The sequence below is a fragment of the Gossypium raimondii genome, chromosome 6, assembly GCF_025698545.1.
Source record: "Gossypium raimondii isolate GPD5lz chromosome 6, ASM2569854v1, whole genome shotgun sequence".
Lineage (NCBI taxonomy): Eukaryota > Viridiplantae > Streptophyta > Magnoliopsida > Malvales > Malvaceae > Gossypium > Gossypium raimondii.
Genome location: NC_068570.1, coordinates 363751 through 383958, shown reverse-complemented (window position 1 = coordinate 383958; position 20208 = coordinate 363751). Strand labels below are relative to the sequence as shown.

At 30.6% G+C, this 20208-nt stretch overlaps 2 protein-coding genes across 2 annotated transcripts; both read left to right on the top strand.

Annotated features, from left to right (window-relative positions):
• Positions 1–14206: 14206 nt before the first annotated feature.
• On the top strand, positions 14207–16777 carry LOC105771645 (uncharacterized). The gene is made up of 7 exons (XM_012593064.1): positions 14207–14494; positions 14682–14819; positions 14906–14957; positions 15049–15200; positions 15843–15929; positions 16456–16581; positions 16718–16777. Exons 1-7 carry the CDS (start codon positions 14207–14209, stop codon positions 16775–16777), a joined length of 903 nt encoding a protein of 300 aa, XP_012448518.1.
• A 727-nt stretch (positions 16778–17504) lies between these two features.
• Positions 17505–19024, top strand: LOC105774342 (LRR receptor-like serine/threonine-protein kinase ERECTA). The gene has a single exon (XM_012596809.2). The coding sequence runs from the start codon at positions 17668–17670 to the stop codon at positions 18925–18927; it is 1260 nt and encodes a 419-aa protein (XP_012452263.1). The 5' UTR covers positions 17505–17667; the 3' UTR covers positions 18928–19024.
• The last annotated feature ends 1184 nt before the right edge of the window (positions 19025–20208 follow it).

Sequence of the window (20208 nt, the reverse complement as noted above, 5' to 3'; positions counted from 1 at the left end):
TTAAATATATATATAACTTTATTGAAAAAGGGTAAATACGCCCAAAATCACTAAATTATTAGTAAGTTTTTATTATTTAATCTTAAAAAGTTACAAAATGGTCACTACACTGTTAAGTTTTTTTCTTTTTGTTTTTTAAATCTAACTAACAAGCTTCAAGCAATGATTCAATGATCGATACAGTGGATTAGTACCCATAAACAAGTAGAAGAACATACCTAATACCTTAGAGCCAAGTTAATCTAACGGTTAATGTCGGAGAATAAATTTGTTTGGATTTTGATTCGTAAATTCGTGATGTTCAAAGTTATTTCATAAAAAAAAAACTAAATTGTAGAAAAGAATAGGAAGGAGAGCTTACGATATATTGGTGCGAGCAGTGAGAATAGAGAAGGCCATACAACAACGATTTTAACAACCCAATAACTCAAATGAAAACTTTTGAGTAGTTCTATGACCATTTTATAACTTTTTGAAGTTGAGTGACCAAAACGTAAACTTACTAATAATTTAGTAACATTGGGTATAGTTTACCCTAAAAATTATAAAGAAATTATAAAATTTTTAAAAGAATTCAAGCGATGGTGTGATGAAATTTTGGAATTCCATACCATTACACCTTAACAAAATCTAAGTTCAAAGTTCAAATTGAGAAAGAAAAAAAAGTTACCAAGCTTTGAGATTAATGTTGACAAAAAAAGTTAAGGAGCAAAGGGGAAAAGATTAACAAGTCCAGGGACTAAATGTTAAATTATCCCATAAACAATAAATCATTTTGGTGACTATTTTTATTTTCTCCCACGTGTCTCCTGAGGGAATTTGTTTTCCTTCGTCATCCTCTTTGTTCTTAATTATTCCAAGAAGTTTCTTCATGGCAATCACATTTTTCACAACGAATTTTGATTCTAAATCTTTGAATCAATAATGCCAAGTTATATTAGAAGTCATTTCACAATGAATTTTGCTTCTAAATCTTTGAATCAATGATGTCAATTTAGAATACAAGTCATTTCACAAATTTAATTTCCATATTTTAATTATTTTTGTTAATTAATCTTTTAATTTTGTATTCTTAATCATAATTTTATTGTCCATATTTAGAGATCGTAGTTGTTCCTTCTAACAATATCATTTTTAAGATTTTGGCCTACATTATTCTTTAAAAACGCAATATGCCTTACCATTTATACAATACTTGTTAGTAATATTTCACTACTTTTAATAGAGTAAAATAAGTAATTTGGATTGGTCCATTCGAGCATAAGACAAGTAAAAACTATTTGGCCAATTTTTTTTTGACCATTTATTAATTCATTGAATGACTGGAACCATACAATTCAGAGGAAAAAATAACAACACTCGTACACTCGTTGTTGCAGATGGTGAATGACAAGCTCCATTAACACAACAAAGACTTTAGCCTCAACATCAATAGAACATTATGACACGCTGCAATTGGCTTTGTCACAACTCAAGCATGACATTTCTGAAGTGATTGCAAGCACTTAATACGGTACGAAAATCGACCCCGGGTGGTCCAAAGCGGCGAGCAAAAATCGACAAAAGAATCAAGCATTCGCCAAACTAGAGAGGACAACAACAAAATCATCCCTAAAATCACTTGCAAAAGGAAGATTACATGCATAAGCAATACTAAAAAACGTGCTACAAGAACAGACTAAAAGTTAATTATTATTAAATCAACAATCAATTAAACTAAAAATCAATAATCTAAACAATTCAAAATCCAGTTATTAAAACATTGCTTTCAATATCATTAATTCACATTACTTTAGGGGAAAACAATTACGTGTGATAATTTTGGAAGAGTCAAAGTGTAAATTTTACTATTATATTAATTTGTAACTTCATATATTTTGAAGGGCTAAATAGTATATTTACCATTTTGGGCTTATCTCCGCCCCAATTCTCGTCTTTAGTTCTTATATTTATTTATTTTATTGGAATTGTTGTAATTTTTTAAAATATGGGTTAGTTGAATATATTCTATTTTGTTTGTTTTATAGTTTAAATTTAAATGGAAAATTATTCGCACACTGTAAATAAATTTTCTAGACCCGTGAGTAGGGTTATAAGGATAACACATGTCCTATTTAGGATATATTAAAAATAAAAATTAATAATGAAAAAGGGCATGTAGCAGTATTTGAACTCTATTTACGGAATTAAAATATTAAATAATTAATAATATGTGACGGTTCCTTAATCCCGCTTGTGAAGTAAAAAATTATATTGTTAGTGGATGAAATAATTACCTATTAAAAATTGATAAATAAAGTAGAGATAACTTATCGTGTTTTATTTTAACTCCATTATCAATGTACTTGATAATAATCTATAATAATGATGTAATTTTAATTTTTTTAAGAAAACTTTTGCCCTTTGGGATAATTTTGGTATAAAATCAAAATTATGACCCACATTTTAAATTGATCTTCAAACTTTAAAATATTCTAATTACATTTTAAACTATCGATGTTATATAAATCAGGTCCTTCAATTATTAAAACCGTTAATTTAACCATTAAATCATGATATGACAAATCGTACATGACATAATTTAATATAAAAATTTTGAAGAAAAAAACATTATTCCATAACTTTTAAAAGCATAAAGTGAAATCGATAAAAGAGAGAGTGAGCGGTAAAGCTTTTGTAAAAAACCTTCAAAAATCTAAAAATTAATTTTTTTACAATATTCATTTTTCTTTAAATTTTTCATTTTAAAGAAAATATTAATATTAATATTATCAAACAATCACGTGGAAACCGCGTGAAATTAGCGGCCACTAATTATTGGATTTTAAACTAATTAAGTATATTATATTAATATTAATATGAATGATTAAGAAAAAAGGTACGGACGGCGGCTTTTGTCCCCCAATCGTACACCATAGCCGCTTCACTAAACAGGCTTTTCCCATGCCTAATCAAACCTTTTTTCTTTTTTTTTTCTATATAATTAAGTTAAAATAATAATTTCTAATAGCATTTGACAAAAATTTAACATCCTAAAATGTTTCCTATTTTTCTAATATTTAAGGCTTAAAATAGATGTGTTTATAGTTGGGGTTATTTGTCTAAATTCAAAGCTTCATGCAATATTTGAAAATGTATGGATGATAATATCAAATGAACTTAGATAATAATAAAAATCTTCTTATTTAAGTAGGTTTAATTATACTTGTAGTCACTCAAATATTTGTAAGTTTTTCTTTGTTATTCAACTCAAAAGTTACAAAATAGTCACCTAACTATTCAAAATTTTCTTCTTTGGTCACCAATTATTAAATGTCTAACGGAAAGATGACTTGTCGTTTTTGAATTTGGCATAATAATAACTTTAACCTCAACATTTATACATTGTGTTAATTTAGTATTGATTCTAAAGAAATTAACCTTTAATGTTTACACATTATGTAATTTGGTCATTTTTTTGTAATTCCTTCACCTAAAAACAAAAAAATCTATCAACTAAATTTGATTGAAAATATGCCAAAATCCAAGATAATAATTTTCATATTTTCTCATTTTCTTAAAACCAAACCCTTAATGTCACAAAAAACGTAAATCAGAAAAAAGAAAAAGAGACCAAATTACACAGTGTGTAAATGTTGAGAGTTAATTTGTTTTGAATTAAGACTAAATTGAAAAATGTATAAATATTGAGGTTAAAGTTACTATTATACCAATTTTAAAAGTTGTCAAGTTATCTTTTTGTTAGTAATTTAATTGTAGATGACTGAAAAAGAAAATTTTGAATTATTGCATGACCAAAAAAGAAAAGGTTGAATAGTTGAGTGGTTATTCTGTAACTTTTCATAATTGAGTGGCAAAAAAGGAAGAAGAAGAAATTTCCTAATAATTAGGTGATTACTAATGTAGTTTACCATTTAAAATATAAGTCAAATTCAAGCTCCAATATTTAAAACCCGACCATAAGTCAGTTTTGCCCATTTTCAAGTTCATAATACTAGTGTGTTTCAAAGACCACAAGGAGCATATCCGTTTACTAACCGTCACTTAACTATTTTATTTTTAATTAGTGATGATATAAAATTTTAATATTTATATCTTAATTAATTTAAATTAATTAGAGAAAATAATTATGACACGTATATAATATCATCATTTTCATCATGGTAATTTTGATTTTGACCCATAATAATTTTAGCTTGACACCTATCGCTTTATGATTGATCCGTAATTCTTTTCGTTTACAATATATAATTTTAAGACTTATCCGTTAAAATATTAATTAATATATTTTAAGTTGATTGTAATTAGGGGCCCGAGACAATGATTAATCCCATTTTTTTTTCTTATTTGACTCTACTTTTTTTTTTGTTAGCTTCTTGTCTTCACTTTCTAATACTTGATTAGATAGTTAATTATTTGATTATATAAGTATGAAACATGGAGCTCCTAACTTTGACGAAAAATATTGGGGGCTGATCTCTTTGGTCATTTTTAAACCCTAAATTGCTTTTTTTTTTTTTTGGACAACAATGAAAAGAAATACTACAAAACAGCCCCTCTTCGAGGTACGATGAAAGCTACCTTCTTTTGTATTTTATTTTATTCTCTTCAACTAAATGAGTTTTTTTTTTCTTACAAAACAACCCCATGTTCTTTTCTCTTTTTTTTTTCTTTATATGTTGTTGATTTTCAGTCCTCATTTTTAAAAATATTTAATTATGATGGTAAAAATATCATAGAGGTCATTATATTGTAGAGGTGATCATGGGTTGGGCTACTCGGCCCGGCCCGACCTGACGGCCCGCTCGAAAAATGGGAGGGTTTGGGTAAAAATATAGGCCCAAAATATGGGTTTGGGCAAAAAAAAGGCCCGTTTAGAAAACGGTTCGGGCCTTGAGTAAAACTTTTTTCGCCCAAGCCTGGCCCGAATTGTATATTAAATATATATATTTAATATGGGCTGGGCCGGCTCGGGCTCGGGCTTAGCAATTTTCTTTCGGGCTAAGCTTGGATAAATTTTTAGGCCCATATTTCGAGACGGGCCCAGGCCTCGAAAACGGGCCTAAAATTTTTGTCTGGGCCCGGCCCATGATCACCTCTATTATATTGGTAATCAGATTGTTATTTGTCTCTTTTGCCCAAAAATGAGCAAATTAGTCATTGATGTTAGAGTAAAAAGTAAATCACGGTCATGTGGCATGTCATATGTCACAGTTTAACTATTCTATCAACCATGCGTATGAAATTTTTAACAGAAAAGGCCAAATTTTCCTTTTGATCTAACATATAGAGTTTAATTTACCCGATTTTTTAGTAGAAAGGACAAAATACAATCCGACTCCTAGTATAAAGGCCTCCATAATACGTTTACCGTAATTTAAACAAAATAATTAGTAGTATTGAAAACAAAATGTAATCCTGAATTTGAACATAATAGACAGACCAAACAATAATTTAACTATACAAATTTATAACTAATTCAGAATCTAGTTTTGGAGTAATGGTGTAATTAGAAAATAATTAGGCTAGTTTTTGTTGCATGGTTCATACTTAAAAAAGTTTTGGGACTTCAACCCACAAAATTTTTAGTTACACCTAATTAATTATATTGGTAATTTTAATCTTAATCAACCAACATAACATTAATTTAGATATTTAAAATCTCCGTATTCAATGACAAAGCTAGAGGGGTTGGCAGCTACCTTAACTCCAAAAATGATAAAATTATATAAAAACCCTTTTAAAAATTATAAAATTACAAATGAATATAATAGTAATTTATAATTTACTTTCAACCCTTCTGACTTGGCTCCTGCCGGTACCTAAACTTTTGCCGATGCTGATCGGCAGGTGGTATAAAGTAAGGTTTGAATAGGATTAAAGTTAGGTTTAGGTTTTAATTAAACTCATTGTCAAAAGGTTGTTTGGGACCTCATCGAGCCATTAAAAGAGCAACTTATTAATCTTGCAAGTTGGACTAATTTAGGTTTTTCCTTTTTGACAATAGTTGTTTAATGTCATATTAGGGAAGTTTATATTAGGTCATTTTCAAATTGAGTTATCATTATGACGTGTCACTTCTTACCATTATTTTGTTTTTTTTCTTCTCTCTTTTCCTTTTTTTAATCACATCAAATATGTGGTTATGATTAACAAAGGGAAAGGCTATGTAAATTGTCTACAATAATTGTTATGTTTTTATTATACTCGAATAAGTATTTATTTTCAAATAAAAAATTTATTCTTTTATTTACTATTATGGGTTAACTTCACCCTATATTAAACCATGGTTTAAATTCTAAATTAGTTTTTTAAAGCATCAATATTGTATCAATCCTGTCCTTCTATCTTAATAAGCATTAGCTTGAGCGTCGAATGTTAGCTCAGATTTGGTGTGGGGAATCTTTAAAATGCATGAATCAAATTTAAGACAATATGTACCTATTGCCTAGACATTTTAGATCTTACCTTTTAAAAAAGGAAAAAGAAATAGCCCCCACACTCTCTTTATAACGTGTCATATCTAAATGATCTGTTCATATACATATTAAAATTTGATCCACATATTCGAATTAGTTTTTAATGCTCAAACTAACGTTAGGCTAATAAAAAGGGCTTGATTGATAGAACTTGGGTCATAGTTTGAGATATCTGATGAAATTAACTCTTTATTTATGTATACTTTATGTTAAATTCAAGTTGTTATTTAATGTCTAAACTAATATTAGACTGATAAAAGATTTAATTAATATAATATTGACACTTTAAGAACCCCATCAAGATATTTTGAAAAGTTGAGTCGTATTTTAAAAATATCTAGTGTAATTGACATTTACCCTAAGATAACAAATATTCTAGAGGGATTAAAGTGGATAATATAGCATCTAAATTTGAGTAGTAGATTGATGATCAACAATGCTCAATAGGCATTTCCTAGTAAATTAATTAACTTCACATCATATAAATAAGTACATAAATTCAATTTTCATTTTTTATAACATATTATCATTTTACACACCAGATTAAATATAAATAATGAAATCATCCCAAAATAGATATAACGTAAGGGATAAGTCGCATACTAAAAAGTGGAATGGTACTTCATTTATTATTCAATTATTTTTTATAAAATATTATAAAGTAAATTTACTCTTGTATAGTTGTATCTTCTTTTAGCCTTTTACCGACATCCTGTTTCTTAAATTTCTTGTTCTCCTTTATTTTTTCTTCTGTTCTTATTTATTTCTTTTTACCAAATTTATGGAATGAAAAATTCAAAAGAAACAAGAGCTGGAGTCAAGTAAAAGTATATCATCTTAGAAATCGGATTCTAAATAAAATTTGTCGTTGTACGTTAAATTAAAGAGTAAAATGATTCCACCATTAAAGCTGGCGTGATTGGCAAAATAACTAGACAACTATACGTTGTGTACCATATATACCTAATACAATAATACTTTTACCACTAAAATTATTAGAGTATAAAGTAGTTTTTTCAAATTGAATTTAGATTAATAAATTATCAAATCATTTCAAGTTTAGATTTATTTTTTATTGGATTGATTTTGGTTTTTGGGTTTGAATTTTTTTTTAAATGATATGTGGGAGTCTCCATAATTCTGTTCCATTTCCTTTTTACTCTCCATCGGCGCTTGCCTTTATTTATTTATTTGACATTATTATTACATTTTAAGTAATGGTAGATCCGGTAGTCATCATCAAAGCTATGTCAAATTCTAACTTCGACTAAAAACTTCAGTTTGAAATTTTTCATTCTCTTTGTAAGGTGTGGAAATTTGATGTGTGCATATAGAGATATTGAAATAATAAAATGCAAGAAGTTGTTTAATTTATATTTGTAAGATTTTACTTCACTAAGAATTCTATTATTAAATTCGTAGTACAGATAATGAGTTAAACATAATTCGTAGTTGAAAGAAGGGGTAGACTTCTTTCTTTAACATTTGGACTAAGTTTGAATCTTGGATTCATCATTATTGGAGGGCTTTACTAGAATACCATCGTGACCCAAATAGGATTCAGCCATAAAATGAATAAGCACACATGATTATACCAAAACAAAACAAATTTTTCTATTGAAGAAAATTTATCTAATTACTTAAAATCACATCAATAATTATTTCCACATAAAACGTCACGTCAACATAATAATGGTGGAGTCCGTCGCTATTCATGGTCACTTCAGCATGGTAAAAGTCGAAGATAATTTTCATTGGTCAATGAGTTTAACTGATAAAAATTTCAAGTTTGAGGACTCAATCAGGTATGTTTTTCTCAAAAAATACCTACCGCTCATATATCACATGTATTCATGATCCTGACATGACAGTTTATCAATAGATCAATTGAGTTTCAAGGAGTAAAAAAACTAATACATAGTCGACATATGGTATCTCGGAAATGACCAAATACATCAAGGTCCACAAACAGCAAAACAGGACAACTCTCTCCTCTTATAATCTCAGCTATCTCCCTTCTTCTTCTCAAACTCAAAAGTTTTTAGAAAACTTAAATTCTAATTATCGTTACTCACAGCTCTTCACCTACCTTATATGAACAAGAATAAATATACTAATTTGACCGATAATAGAACACAATTAATTGTGGTAATTTTGGGTATGTCATTATCATAGTAATTAAATGTTCTTACAGTAATATCAATTCCAACTTTTTTTCTTTTCTTTTCCTTTCATGGGCGGTGGGAGCTGACTGACTAATCATCTCAATGGGACAAAGCTAAAAAGTTGAGCTCAGCCAAAGACTATAATTATTTGTAGTTTTCTACCTGCTCCTTTTGAAAGAGAAAATCAAAATAAAATATAAAATTGGAAACACAAAAGTGTATTTCATCAAAGCCAAATTTTTTGTTGTACAAAAGACCAAACCGTTTGACCTAAGGAAGACCTATCTCTATTATCAAATACATAACAACTGTAATTTCACTGTATTTCTATGGGATTTTGAACATTTTCTTGACCCAAAATCTTTTAAAAGAGAAAAATGGTTAGAATATTAGTATGGAAACGAAACATGAAAACTTCTACTATTATTAATATGTTATGTCTTAGTCCCAATCACTAGCCAATTAAAATTTTAGTTATTCACCTTATGTGAATTTAAGAAAAAAACCCTTAACCCGATTTGAATTCTTTTTAATTTTATGTCACGTAGTAAGTTCGACTAAAAGCATAATATTAACATCAGTGAAGAAGTTAAATTATATTAAATTAAAGTATCGAAACTAAATTTCAAAGTTGAGATCAATATAAACACAAAAGTTCAATTTTAACCCCAAACAAATCCTAAAGTTTAAAACAGCGCCTTGAATCACATCAATAAGGAAAGTCAGGAAATTATTTTATGGGAGTCAAAAATGAATATTTTTTTTTGAAAAGTCCAAAAATGCAATTTTATTATTATATTAACTTGTGATTTTTTAAAAATCAAAAGAATTATATAACACCCCCTCCCTTCGCCCCTACATGTAAATTATATGATTTGCGAACTTGATTTTTGTTCTATAACTAAGGTACCTTCTATGTCTATTTTATGGTACATGAAAATTAATCTTTTCGAGGTTCATAGCTATCCCTTATAACAGTTTCATCTCCAAGGTTTGAACTTAAGTTCTTTTCATGGGAATGCAATGCATCTTATCACTACACCCAATATTTGTTGGTCGTGAGTTTGATTCATTTTTTTTTACATATAATTACATGTATTCTCACTTATTTTAAAGTTTAAGATTAATTTTGTTAGAATCAAAGTTAATATTCAAATAAAATCTTCCTAACAATAATAACTCTAAAATCTGAACTCACAAGCATATTTTAGTTTCCAATGAAGATTCAAAAAAGGTGGGGGAATACGTGAAACAAGCTGCATAATAAAAACCACTGAAAAACTTTCTCCGATCATCTTAACATATTCATTGTTTGAACCTCACACATGTAGGGGTCCTCTCAGATATAGAGAAAGGTGTCTGTCTCTCCTTCAGTTAGAATAAATCAGAGCTGAGCCCTACCCTATATATGCATATATATAGCCCTAACAAAAGCCGCCCAAGCTCAACCAAAAAGGATGGCCGGAGGAGACACTTGGTCCAATTTAGGTGAAGATTTTTAAAGTGCAATGGGTGGGGATGTAATATAGATTTATAGCCTTTATCAATAGCACCTACTCTCAACTTAAATTTCTTATTACATCCTCGATTAAACTTGAGTGATCAGTATGATGAATCAGTACTCATCGATAAAAAAAAGAAAGCTTTTATATCTAAATTGATCTGATGGTCAATGTTAGATATTAGGAAAGAAACTAAATTGTAGAAAAGAAGGGGAATGAGAATGAATGCTTTCGATTGGTGCAGGCGATGTGAATATAGGAGGCCATACAACAATGATTTAATCAGCTCAGTAACTTAAATGAAAACTTTCAAATAGTTTAGTAACAATTTTGTAACCTTTTGAAGTTGAGTGAACACAACATAAATTTACTAATAGTTTATTGATCATGAGTGTAATTTACCCAAAAGAAACCATATCATTTGAGGCCTTCAAATCTTGATCACTCATGCTTGAGTCTCATTTTTTTAAATCATGTGTGCGAGTTATCTTAAGTTAAATGAATTATTCAGTTCAGTACTTATAATAATTTATTCTAACAGTAACCATTAATATAGTTGTAACTTGTAAATTTAAAATTTAAAAAAAACCCAACTTAACATGCTTAGGGTCATATTTGCATTATAAGATTCATTTTTAAAAAGAAAGCATATGGTTTTGTCCACAAAATTTTTTAAAATTTGTCTTTAGTGAGACTCTAAAATTAAGTCATGTATGAATTTAAGTTAATATTTAATAAGATTAACATAAGCGACTTAATTTATTAATAATTGAAGTTTATTGATTTAATTTAATATATTTTAGAAGTGATTAAGGCTTTAATCGATAAAGGGATGGAAGATTCATGTGTCACAATGTTTAGAAGGGTCCAAAGAACTATGCAATCTAAAGGGCACCGGTGAATCCGGCATGTGGCAAAGGTAAAAAATTTAGCTTATGTCTAGTTTAGAAATCAAGTCTACAAATTTTTTATGTACCTTGGAGTGAGGTCTTGGAGTTTTTTCATCAAGATATAGCTAGTGAAATTCCTTCTCAATTGATGTAATTTTTTTTTCACTAAATACATATATACTTATCCGAAAAAGAACATATTATAATATTGTCTATTGATAATTTAAAATGTAGTTTCACAAAAGACGTACAATTCTATCATTTTGGGCCGTAGGGGAGACTTGGTAAACTTCAGATTAATATGCCATGGTCCCCCACTTCGGCCTTTGTAAACAAAGAGAAAGAGAGACATGGGGGATGAGGGATAGGGTTAGAGTGGACCCACTGGGCTTTTTGCATGTGATGGACATGATTGAGATGATTTATCCATAGGGGTGCATTAGGTTTTCTCCCTTTTTAAGAAGATAATTTTGATACATCAACTTAAAAATTTTCAAGACTTCACAAATAGAATTAGGAAGGAGAAATAAATGCCTTTAAACTTGTTAAGGGTTAGTTGATTTTGCCAAATAAAGTCGATGAAGTGTTTTTTATTAAGAGTTAATAAATTCTTTTACATATTTAATATTGCCCTCGATTTAAATTTTATTTTTACAAATTCACAAAGTGAAAATCCTTTAACGAATGCCTAACAAAACAAACCAAATTTGATTGCACATGATGGATTCAAACCCTATGCTCTAAAAATTATAAAACTTTTATAGGTGATAATGCTACCATTTGACATGCTCAACTTCTCCTCAATAAGGGTGTAGTAAAAAAAATATTATTTTAACTTCGCTTATATCATTAAAAATTTACAAAATATTCAATGTTTTATTTCTGGATTTTGTTGGTAAAAGTATCATGGAAATTTCTATATTAGGAGTTAGATTACATTTGATTTCTTTTACTCAAAAAAATAAATAAATTAGTCTCTATACGATAGATCAAAAGAAAATAACTATTGTCAAAATTTTCATCCATTTCTCTGGTTAAAAATTAACATGACTGACGAAATAATCAATTATTTACACGTGTTGTATCATATGTACTCATGTTGACGTATGGTAACTACTTTTTAACAATAAAAATGAATGAATTTTTAACCGAAAAAAAAAACTAATTTACAAGTAGTGATTTTACACAATATAATTGTCTCGAAAGAACTAACTTTTTTTTTTCACACAAACCTAAAAGCCCTCTTTAGCTATTAACAAGGGATCCTCATAAAAGAAAAGAGGAACAACAAAAATTTCCGTATTTCTCCCGAAACACTCAAATTATTCCTTTTTTTTTTTTTTCATTTTCCATTTTTTGAAAAGGTTGATACTACTACCATGATTCCTTTAAAGCAACACTCAAATTATTGTAGGGTAATTGGGGCTCATAAACTTATCTCGAGTTGGTTAGGTTTGATCAGAATTTAATAGTTTTTTTAGAAGTAACATAAATTTTTCGATTAATTATTAAAATGATTCAACTTAAAAATTATGTACGTAAATGACCCATTTTTTCTGGTGCACATCGGTGTCGCCATTCCCACCACCTCGTCATCACTGAGCAATCATTAGCTTTTTAGAAAATAATTTTTTGGGTGTCGTCAGATAAATTGATGGTACTGGATTGGAGTGTGATTATGTAAAACGTTCAGGGACTTGATGAAGTAATTTCCTTTTTGAGTAAACTTAAGAAAAAGTTTTAGGGATATATTTGGGTAATTTAAATAAAAATTTTATATATTTTTTAAGTTTATTTAAAAAAAAAACAAGAAGAGTTTATTTTTGTTATTCTTATATTTTTATGTGTTATTTAAATTTAATTTAAAAAGGGACAAATTTAACATACAAGTAGACCAAAAATTTGAAAAGCATTTAATTTGGTGTCACCATACCATCAGGTGACACCCTTTTTTCAGCCAATCTAAAAAGGGTAATTACTTCATCAGGTTCCTGAATGTTTTAGATAATTACACTTCAGTCTAATATTGCCACCAATTTATCTGGCGACACCCAAAAAATATATATTTAAATCTAATGATTGCTCAATGATGACAGAGTGGTGCTGCCAATGAGAATGGCGGCACCGGTGTGCACGGTATGAAACGGGTCATTTTCATATAAGATTTTACGTCTAGGTCATTTTTTTAATTAATCAATTTTTTGGATCAATTTAAAAAAATGAATTTAAATGAAATAATTTTAAAATATTATTATTTGATTTTAGTTATAAAAACATAAAATTATATTTAATTTTTTTTATTAAAAAGTGAAACGAATTATTTAGACAAAGGAAATAGGTAAATAGGCGGGTTCAAGTTGGAGTCCGAAATTTGTTCCCAATAGAAGTTTTGGGCATGTTTGGGCAAAATCAAGTTTAAAATGGAAGAACTTTGAAGAAATTGGGCCTTTAGCGATAGGTCCAATGTTGCCTAATGGAATCTAGCTACGAGTTATATTTGCAGAAATAAAGTCTTGTAAATTTGATATTTTGATCATTTATAATTATATAAATTTTAATACACTTAAAAGATTCGTTGGTACTTATTTTGTTTTTAATAATATTTATAGTATAATCCTCCAATATTTAAAACTATTAGGCCCTTCAAGTGGTATAATTATATAAATTTTATTGGGTTGGTAGCTGATATAATAATATTATTATGCCATTCAATTTAGCCCTTTCGAGCAAATAATTATGGAAGATTATAAAATTCATCAAGAAAATATTAATTAAAGAATATATAATTGCCACTATGAGCCATTTCTTTCAAACCGGTAAGCTTCTCCATGCATTCAACTTAACTATTGTGGTACTTGTCCCAATGAGAATAACAAACTATAGACCAATTCGTCTTGCTCCGTGGTTAACAAATGTATTACCAAGGTAATTGCCAATAGATTGCAAAACTTACTGCTTTTTGCACATAAGTGACAGCCAGTGTTCCTTTACAAGAAGGTAGGAGCATCATAGATAATGTGCTACTATCACAAGAGATAGTGAAGGAAAGCTTTTGATTCTATCAATTGAGATTTTCTATTAGACACCTTACACGCCATGGTGCTTCTTACACCTAAACCAAAATTAAATTAAATTTACAGTATATCAGGTATGGTTAAGCAACAGCTGATATGGAAGGTTATTTGATGGAAATAACCCATGCACTTATGAATGATGAACCTTTTTTCTTGGATGTTGATATAAAAGATGTGATTGATCATAAGTCTTTCTTTGATGGTTTGAGTTCACTTTTGGCAAGTTCACCAAATAACAGTTATCAAGATCAGATGACCGAAACAATAACAATTGAAACTCAAGATTCAGGCCCTGGAGAATCATATGAAGTTGCGGGGTCTTGCAATTTGGATGAGCCTTGCACTTTAAACAGTGAAGACCGAGAAATTCCATGCAATGAAGATGTTATCTTCTCCAAACAGCTACAAAACAATGGCAGTTTCCTTAACTGGACATGAAAAACCCGACAATATCCTTTATTTGCACACGTAAAAGATCGTGAGGATTTGCCGTGTGTAGCGGCTGTAGCCCCCTGAAGGTGATAGTTTTGTATCCAATGGTTCATCCAATAGCCACAACAGTTTGCCACAGGTGAATCCTTCTCCAATTAAACAAGAAGTGGATGCTTTACGCACGATTGTTGATCATCCACCACCAGAAGCAGAAGAGTTACTTATTGAAAGTGATGAAGATGTTCCTTATTTCTCAGATGTCGAGGCAATGGTATTGGTATGCCATCAACTATTACTGATCATGTCACTTTAATTATTGTCATCATTATTTGATCCTAATTTTATTCATGTGTTTTTTAACAGATCCCTGATATGGACTTGGATCCAGATGACCAAGATTTATGTGACTGGGAAAGTAATATAAATTCACATAAATTCGATCTTTGCTTTAATCTCAAATGTTGACTTGTAGATGAAGAATCCAATATTTCCTTCTCTCCGTGCAGTCGCTAGATATCAGCACGAAGATAGTAAAAGAGCAACTATAAGGAGAGAGCAGGGTCCCAATTCTTACATGCAAAGGGCCATTGCATCCAATGGAGCCTTTGCTATTTTATACGACCGTCATTCCAATCATTATTATATTAAGAAGCATCAGGTATTCTATCCTTGTACCAATTACCATTCTCATTAATGCTGCCTTTTCCAATATGAATGCTATTTTCTAAACACTGCCATGTTATAATGCGGAAATGTATATGAAACGGGTATGATTAGTCTTTTCTAAGTTTTTTCATGTATTTGGATGATATTTGGAGCTTATATACCTATATCCGTGTGCCGAACATAGGTACTTCATTAAAAATGAACAGTCTGAGCAAATATGAGATATTATAGGGTAAAACTATTATGGAGGTTCCTATATTAGAAGTCAAATTGTATTTTTTTCTCTTTACTCAAAATATGGGCAAATTAATCTTTGTATGTCAGATCAAAGAGGAAATTGGACATTTTTGTTAAAAATTTCATCTAAATCTATTGTTAAAAACTGACATGACTTAATTCACATATACTTTATGGTGACGTATAAGAACCAATTTTTAATAGTAGAAATGGATGAAATTTTTAACAAAAAGACCAGTTTGCTCTTAAAGCTAATGTACATGAACTAATTTACTTATTTTTAAATAAAAGAGACAAAATGTAATCCAACTCCTAATATAAAAGCATTGTAATTTTGCATATTATAATTTTGATGGATTAAATTTTCTTTAATACTTTAAGCTTTTTGATTGTGTAGATTTTACTTGGTAGAACAAAAGAAAATTTCATTGTTGACATTGACTTAGGAAGACAAGGATGTGCTAACAATGTGTCAAGGCAGCACGTAAGATTTGCCATGTCTTATATATATATATATATATATATATATATATATATATATATGCATATAGTAAAATTACCATAGAGACTCTTATATTAGGAGTCAGATTATATTTTGTTCTTTTTATTTAAAAAATGGGTAAATTAATTTATGTACCTTAGATTAAAGAACAAACGGGGCTTTTTGTTAAAAATTTCATTTATTTCCACATTTAAAAACTGGTTTTTGTATGTCAGGTACAAATGGCACGTCATCTATTACCGTCTGATTATTCCATTAGTCACGTTAATTTTTAATAGTATAATATGAATGAAATTTTTAAAAGAAAAGATCAATTTACTCTTATAGTAACGTACAAAGACTAATTTACACATTTTTTTTAGAAGAGAGAGCAAAATACAATCTGACTCCTAATACAAGAATTTTCGTGATACTTATGTGTGTATGTACATATGCATGTATAGTCAAGTCATTATTCCTATAAATAGCTATATATCATTTGAATGTTTTGCCTATTAACATGTAATAGGCAATAATCAACATGGAAGAAGATGGATCTTTCCATCTTAAAAACCTCGGCAAATGTTCGATATCGATAAACAGTGAAGTAGCTCCTGGGCATAGCCCAAGTCTAAATTCTGGATGTTTGATTCAGGTACTATTTTCATCTTCCTTTCGTAAATATATGCGGTAACATGTATCGAACATTGTGACATGCATATTTTGATGCTGCAGACCTTTTTTTTTCGAGTTCGTCAACAATTGTTGAGCTGTTAACGATGATTTTGCAGATAAGGGGAATCTCGTTGATCTTCGAGACCAACCAGACGTGTGAAGCAGTATTTGAATAGCGTGGCTGAAAAAAGGGTAAGCTTGTGAGCCCTTTGTTAAAGCTCTGTGCTTTATGAACAAAGAGGATTTACAATGACTAGAGTACAATTAATTAAATTAGAAATGATCTGAAGTCAAAATATAACTGTTATACTACCTCCATGAGTCCCCTACACGTGTCCCTAAAAGGTGAACTTCATGCTATACACGTGTCCTCGTTAGATGAACTTCACACTAAGCGAATCTCAAGCATCGAGCAGTGAAGTGACAAACTCATAGAACCTTGAGCTCATTGATCACCTAAAATGTCACCTTACCGCTACTAAAAAGAGACAGATTGTGACTCTACCATAAGTAACCTCAAGATTTGTCTCCCATATATAAACCCACTCACAAGATCATTGAGTCATCCAAACATTTAGAACCTTCTTCCCCAATGATTCTCACTCTAAACTCTCTTCACCACCCCCATGTACTAAGACTCTGCACCCTAAACCAAGATGAACCGTCGTCATCTCCATCATTTCAACCTCCTAATTGATTCTACTTATCAACAAAATAAAAAAACTTTAAAACTCAAATTAACCGGAATAAAATTAATTGTATTCATATTGACCCTAACCAGAACCAATCCCCTAAGTGTGAGACCCTACAAGATCTTACCATGTTCAAATCACAAATCGTAAACTCAGGCGTGCACATGACATGAGATTCACCAAAATAATATATTTAGTATATACTGATACACTCAGTATCAACCGTTACTTTCGAATCTTGAAGAAGATTGTTCATACAATATAATATTTACACATATATACATATATATACACACAGACAATAGCCGTACGGTACAATCAAAACCTCTCCATTTTTCCCAGTTTCCCTTCTTCAACCTCAGATCCAAAAAAAGATGTTTAAACCTATTGTTTTCATGTTCATATTCACAAAGCTGTTCTTTTCTGCAAATTCCAAAACACATCCAGCTGATATAAAAGCACTCAATGCTCTCAAAAATGGCGTCGACCCTCGTTCCATTACACCCGGATCTTGTTTAAGTTCATGGGATTTCACCATAGACCCATGTGATAACATCTTCACCGATCATTTCACTTGCGGACTCAGGTGTGACAGAGTCATTTCAGGTTTGGTCCGAGTCACTGAAATCACCATTGATCCTGTTGGTTACTCTGGTTCACTCACTTCAGTTCCATGGGACCATCTTCGTTATTTGAACACGTTGGATATATCAGATAATTCGTTTTCCGGGTTGGTTCCGAACGAGTTCTCGAATTTAACTCGTTTGCGTCGACTCGGTTTGTCTGGCAACTCATTCGCCGGCGAAATACCTTCCGTTCTTGGCTCACTTCATCAGCTTGAAGAACTTTACTTAGATAACAATCGTCTCCATGGAGCTATTCCTTCAAGTTTCAACAACTTAACAAAGCTGAAACGACTCGAGATCCAACGGAATTGCATCTCCGGCGAGTTTCCCGATTTGGGTTCACTTAAAAATCTTTACTTTATCGATGTAAGTGATAATAATATCTCCGGTGGAGTTCCGTCGACGTTGCCATTATCGCTTGTTGAGCTTTCGATGAGGAACAATAAATTAAATGGAAATATTCCCCATGACATCGATAAGGTCAGGTTCTTACAAGTCTTGGATCTCAGTCACAACATGTTTGCCGGCACCGTACCGTCAGTTTTGTTCCGGCATCCGTCCTTGGAACAACTCACGCTTTCTTACAACGAGTTCTCGTCATTACAAGTACCGGCGGTCGACATAACTTTAAACAGCAACTTGATAGCTCTCGATTTAAGCTACAATAAGCTTCGAGGTTTGTTGCCGACTTTCATGGCGTCGATGCCGAAGCTGACGGCTTTGTCTTTGGAACGTAATGAGTTCACGGGGATGATACCGGCTCAGTACGCCGTGAAAGCTGCTGTTGCCGGGAATGACAATACGTCGTCTTTCGAGAGGCTGTTGCTCGGTGGGAATTACTTGGTCGGACCGATTCCGGGGCCGTTGTTGGGTCTTAAACCGGGTTCTGCTGACGTCAGCCTGGCAGATAATTGCTTGTATCGGTGCCCTGATGCCTTCTTCTTCTGCCGCGGCAGGGATCAGAAATCGGCGGTGGATTGTAAGAGCTTCGGTCCTACAATTCCTTAAGAGATCGACTAACATTTGTATTATAGTTGGCAATTGGCATTGTTCTTCTTATCAATGGTTTACAATAGAAATTTTAGAAACACAGTTTTGTACTTTAGTATGCTGATTTACATTTTTTTCATGCTAATTATATTCAACTTAGTTAACCAAATTTAAATCAGAGTTGAATCCAACTTCTAAATCAAATTAAAGCATAGAACATAGGATCCATCACTAGAAACCACATTAATAAAAAAAAAAAAAACTAGTCATCAATCCTGAGTATAGATGATATAATGAAAATGAAGCACATATACTGGACACAAATGAACTTTTTTAGCTTACCTCGTCAGTCACAAGTGTTAGACCTTTTCTTGCAAGATTCACATGCACATGGATCTCACGTTATCTATCTCTATCCATTGTCGCTCACCTAAATTCGATCATGATGGGACATATTAAAATCCCAAATTAAGAGAAGTTCACTTACACTTATAAATACTTCGCTCTAGCCTAGAGGAATAGGTTCCTTCCTTTTCTTCTCATTTGGCTCCTTTCACCTAAAATACCTAGATCAAAGACACCACACCACCCAGCTCACAGCCCTCTGCATGCCACCCTTGAATCGTCACTCAAGCCTTCTCCTCCTTTTTATTCTCAATAAATTCTTCTTGTTTTTATTTTCTAGAATTTAACCCAAAAAATAACATTATAAACAACTCGAATTCAACAAAAGAATTTTAAAATCATTATTAATTAAAATTACAATTTTAAAATCCAAAATTAAAATGACTAAATTCATTTAGATAAAAATAGAAAATTAAAGGTGATTTGAAGCGTATTGGTAGAAGTATCATAAAGACCATTGTATTAGAAATATATTTACATTTTGTCCGCTTTATTTAAAAATGATAAATTAATTTATATAGGTAAGAATAAAGAGCAAATAGGTAATTTTATTAAAAATTTTATCAATTTATACCATTAAAATTTGGTCAAATACATCAGAAAAATATACACATTACATGTCACATGTAACTTTCTGATTATTTTGTCATACACTTCATATTTCAACAATAAAATAAATGAAATTCTTTAGTAATTTATTTATTTTTACAAAATGCAATACGAGTTGTGGAGTAAAAGGCCATGGGAATTGCGCTGTTTTCAAGATTGGGTATGCATTTTGAGGTCTCAACCATTGCTTTGGGAAGTTGAAAAGCAATAACTCAGCTTATTATTGCAGAAATTTGCGGTAATATTATAGTATTTCCACCATGTGGCTTTTGATGCTTTTGCTCG

Bases quoted from the DNA above. Each gene is read 5' to 3' on its own strand.
- LOC105771645 (XM_012593064.1), top strand. From the start codon at position 14,207: ATGGAAGGTTATTTGATGGAAATAACCCATGCACTTATGAATGATGAA. The intron at 14,958-15,048 runs GTAATATAAATT...CTCTCCGTGCAG, and splicing joins AGATTTATGTGACTGGGAAA to TCGCTAGATATCAGCACGAA. The intron at 15,930-16,455 runs GTAAGATTTGCC...AACATGTAATAG, and splicing joins ACAATGTGTCAAGGCAGCAC to GCAATAATCAACATGGAAGA.
- LOC105774342 (XM_012596809.2), top strand. From the start codon at position 17,668: ATGTTTAAACCTATTGTTTTCATGTTCATATTCACAAAGCTGTTCTTT.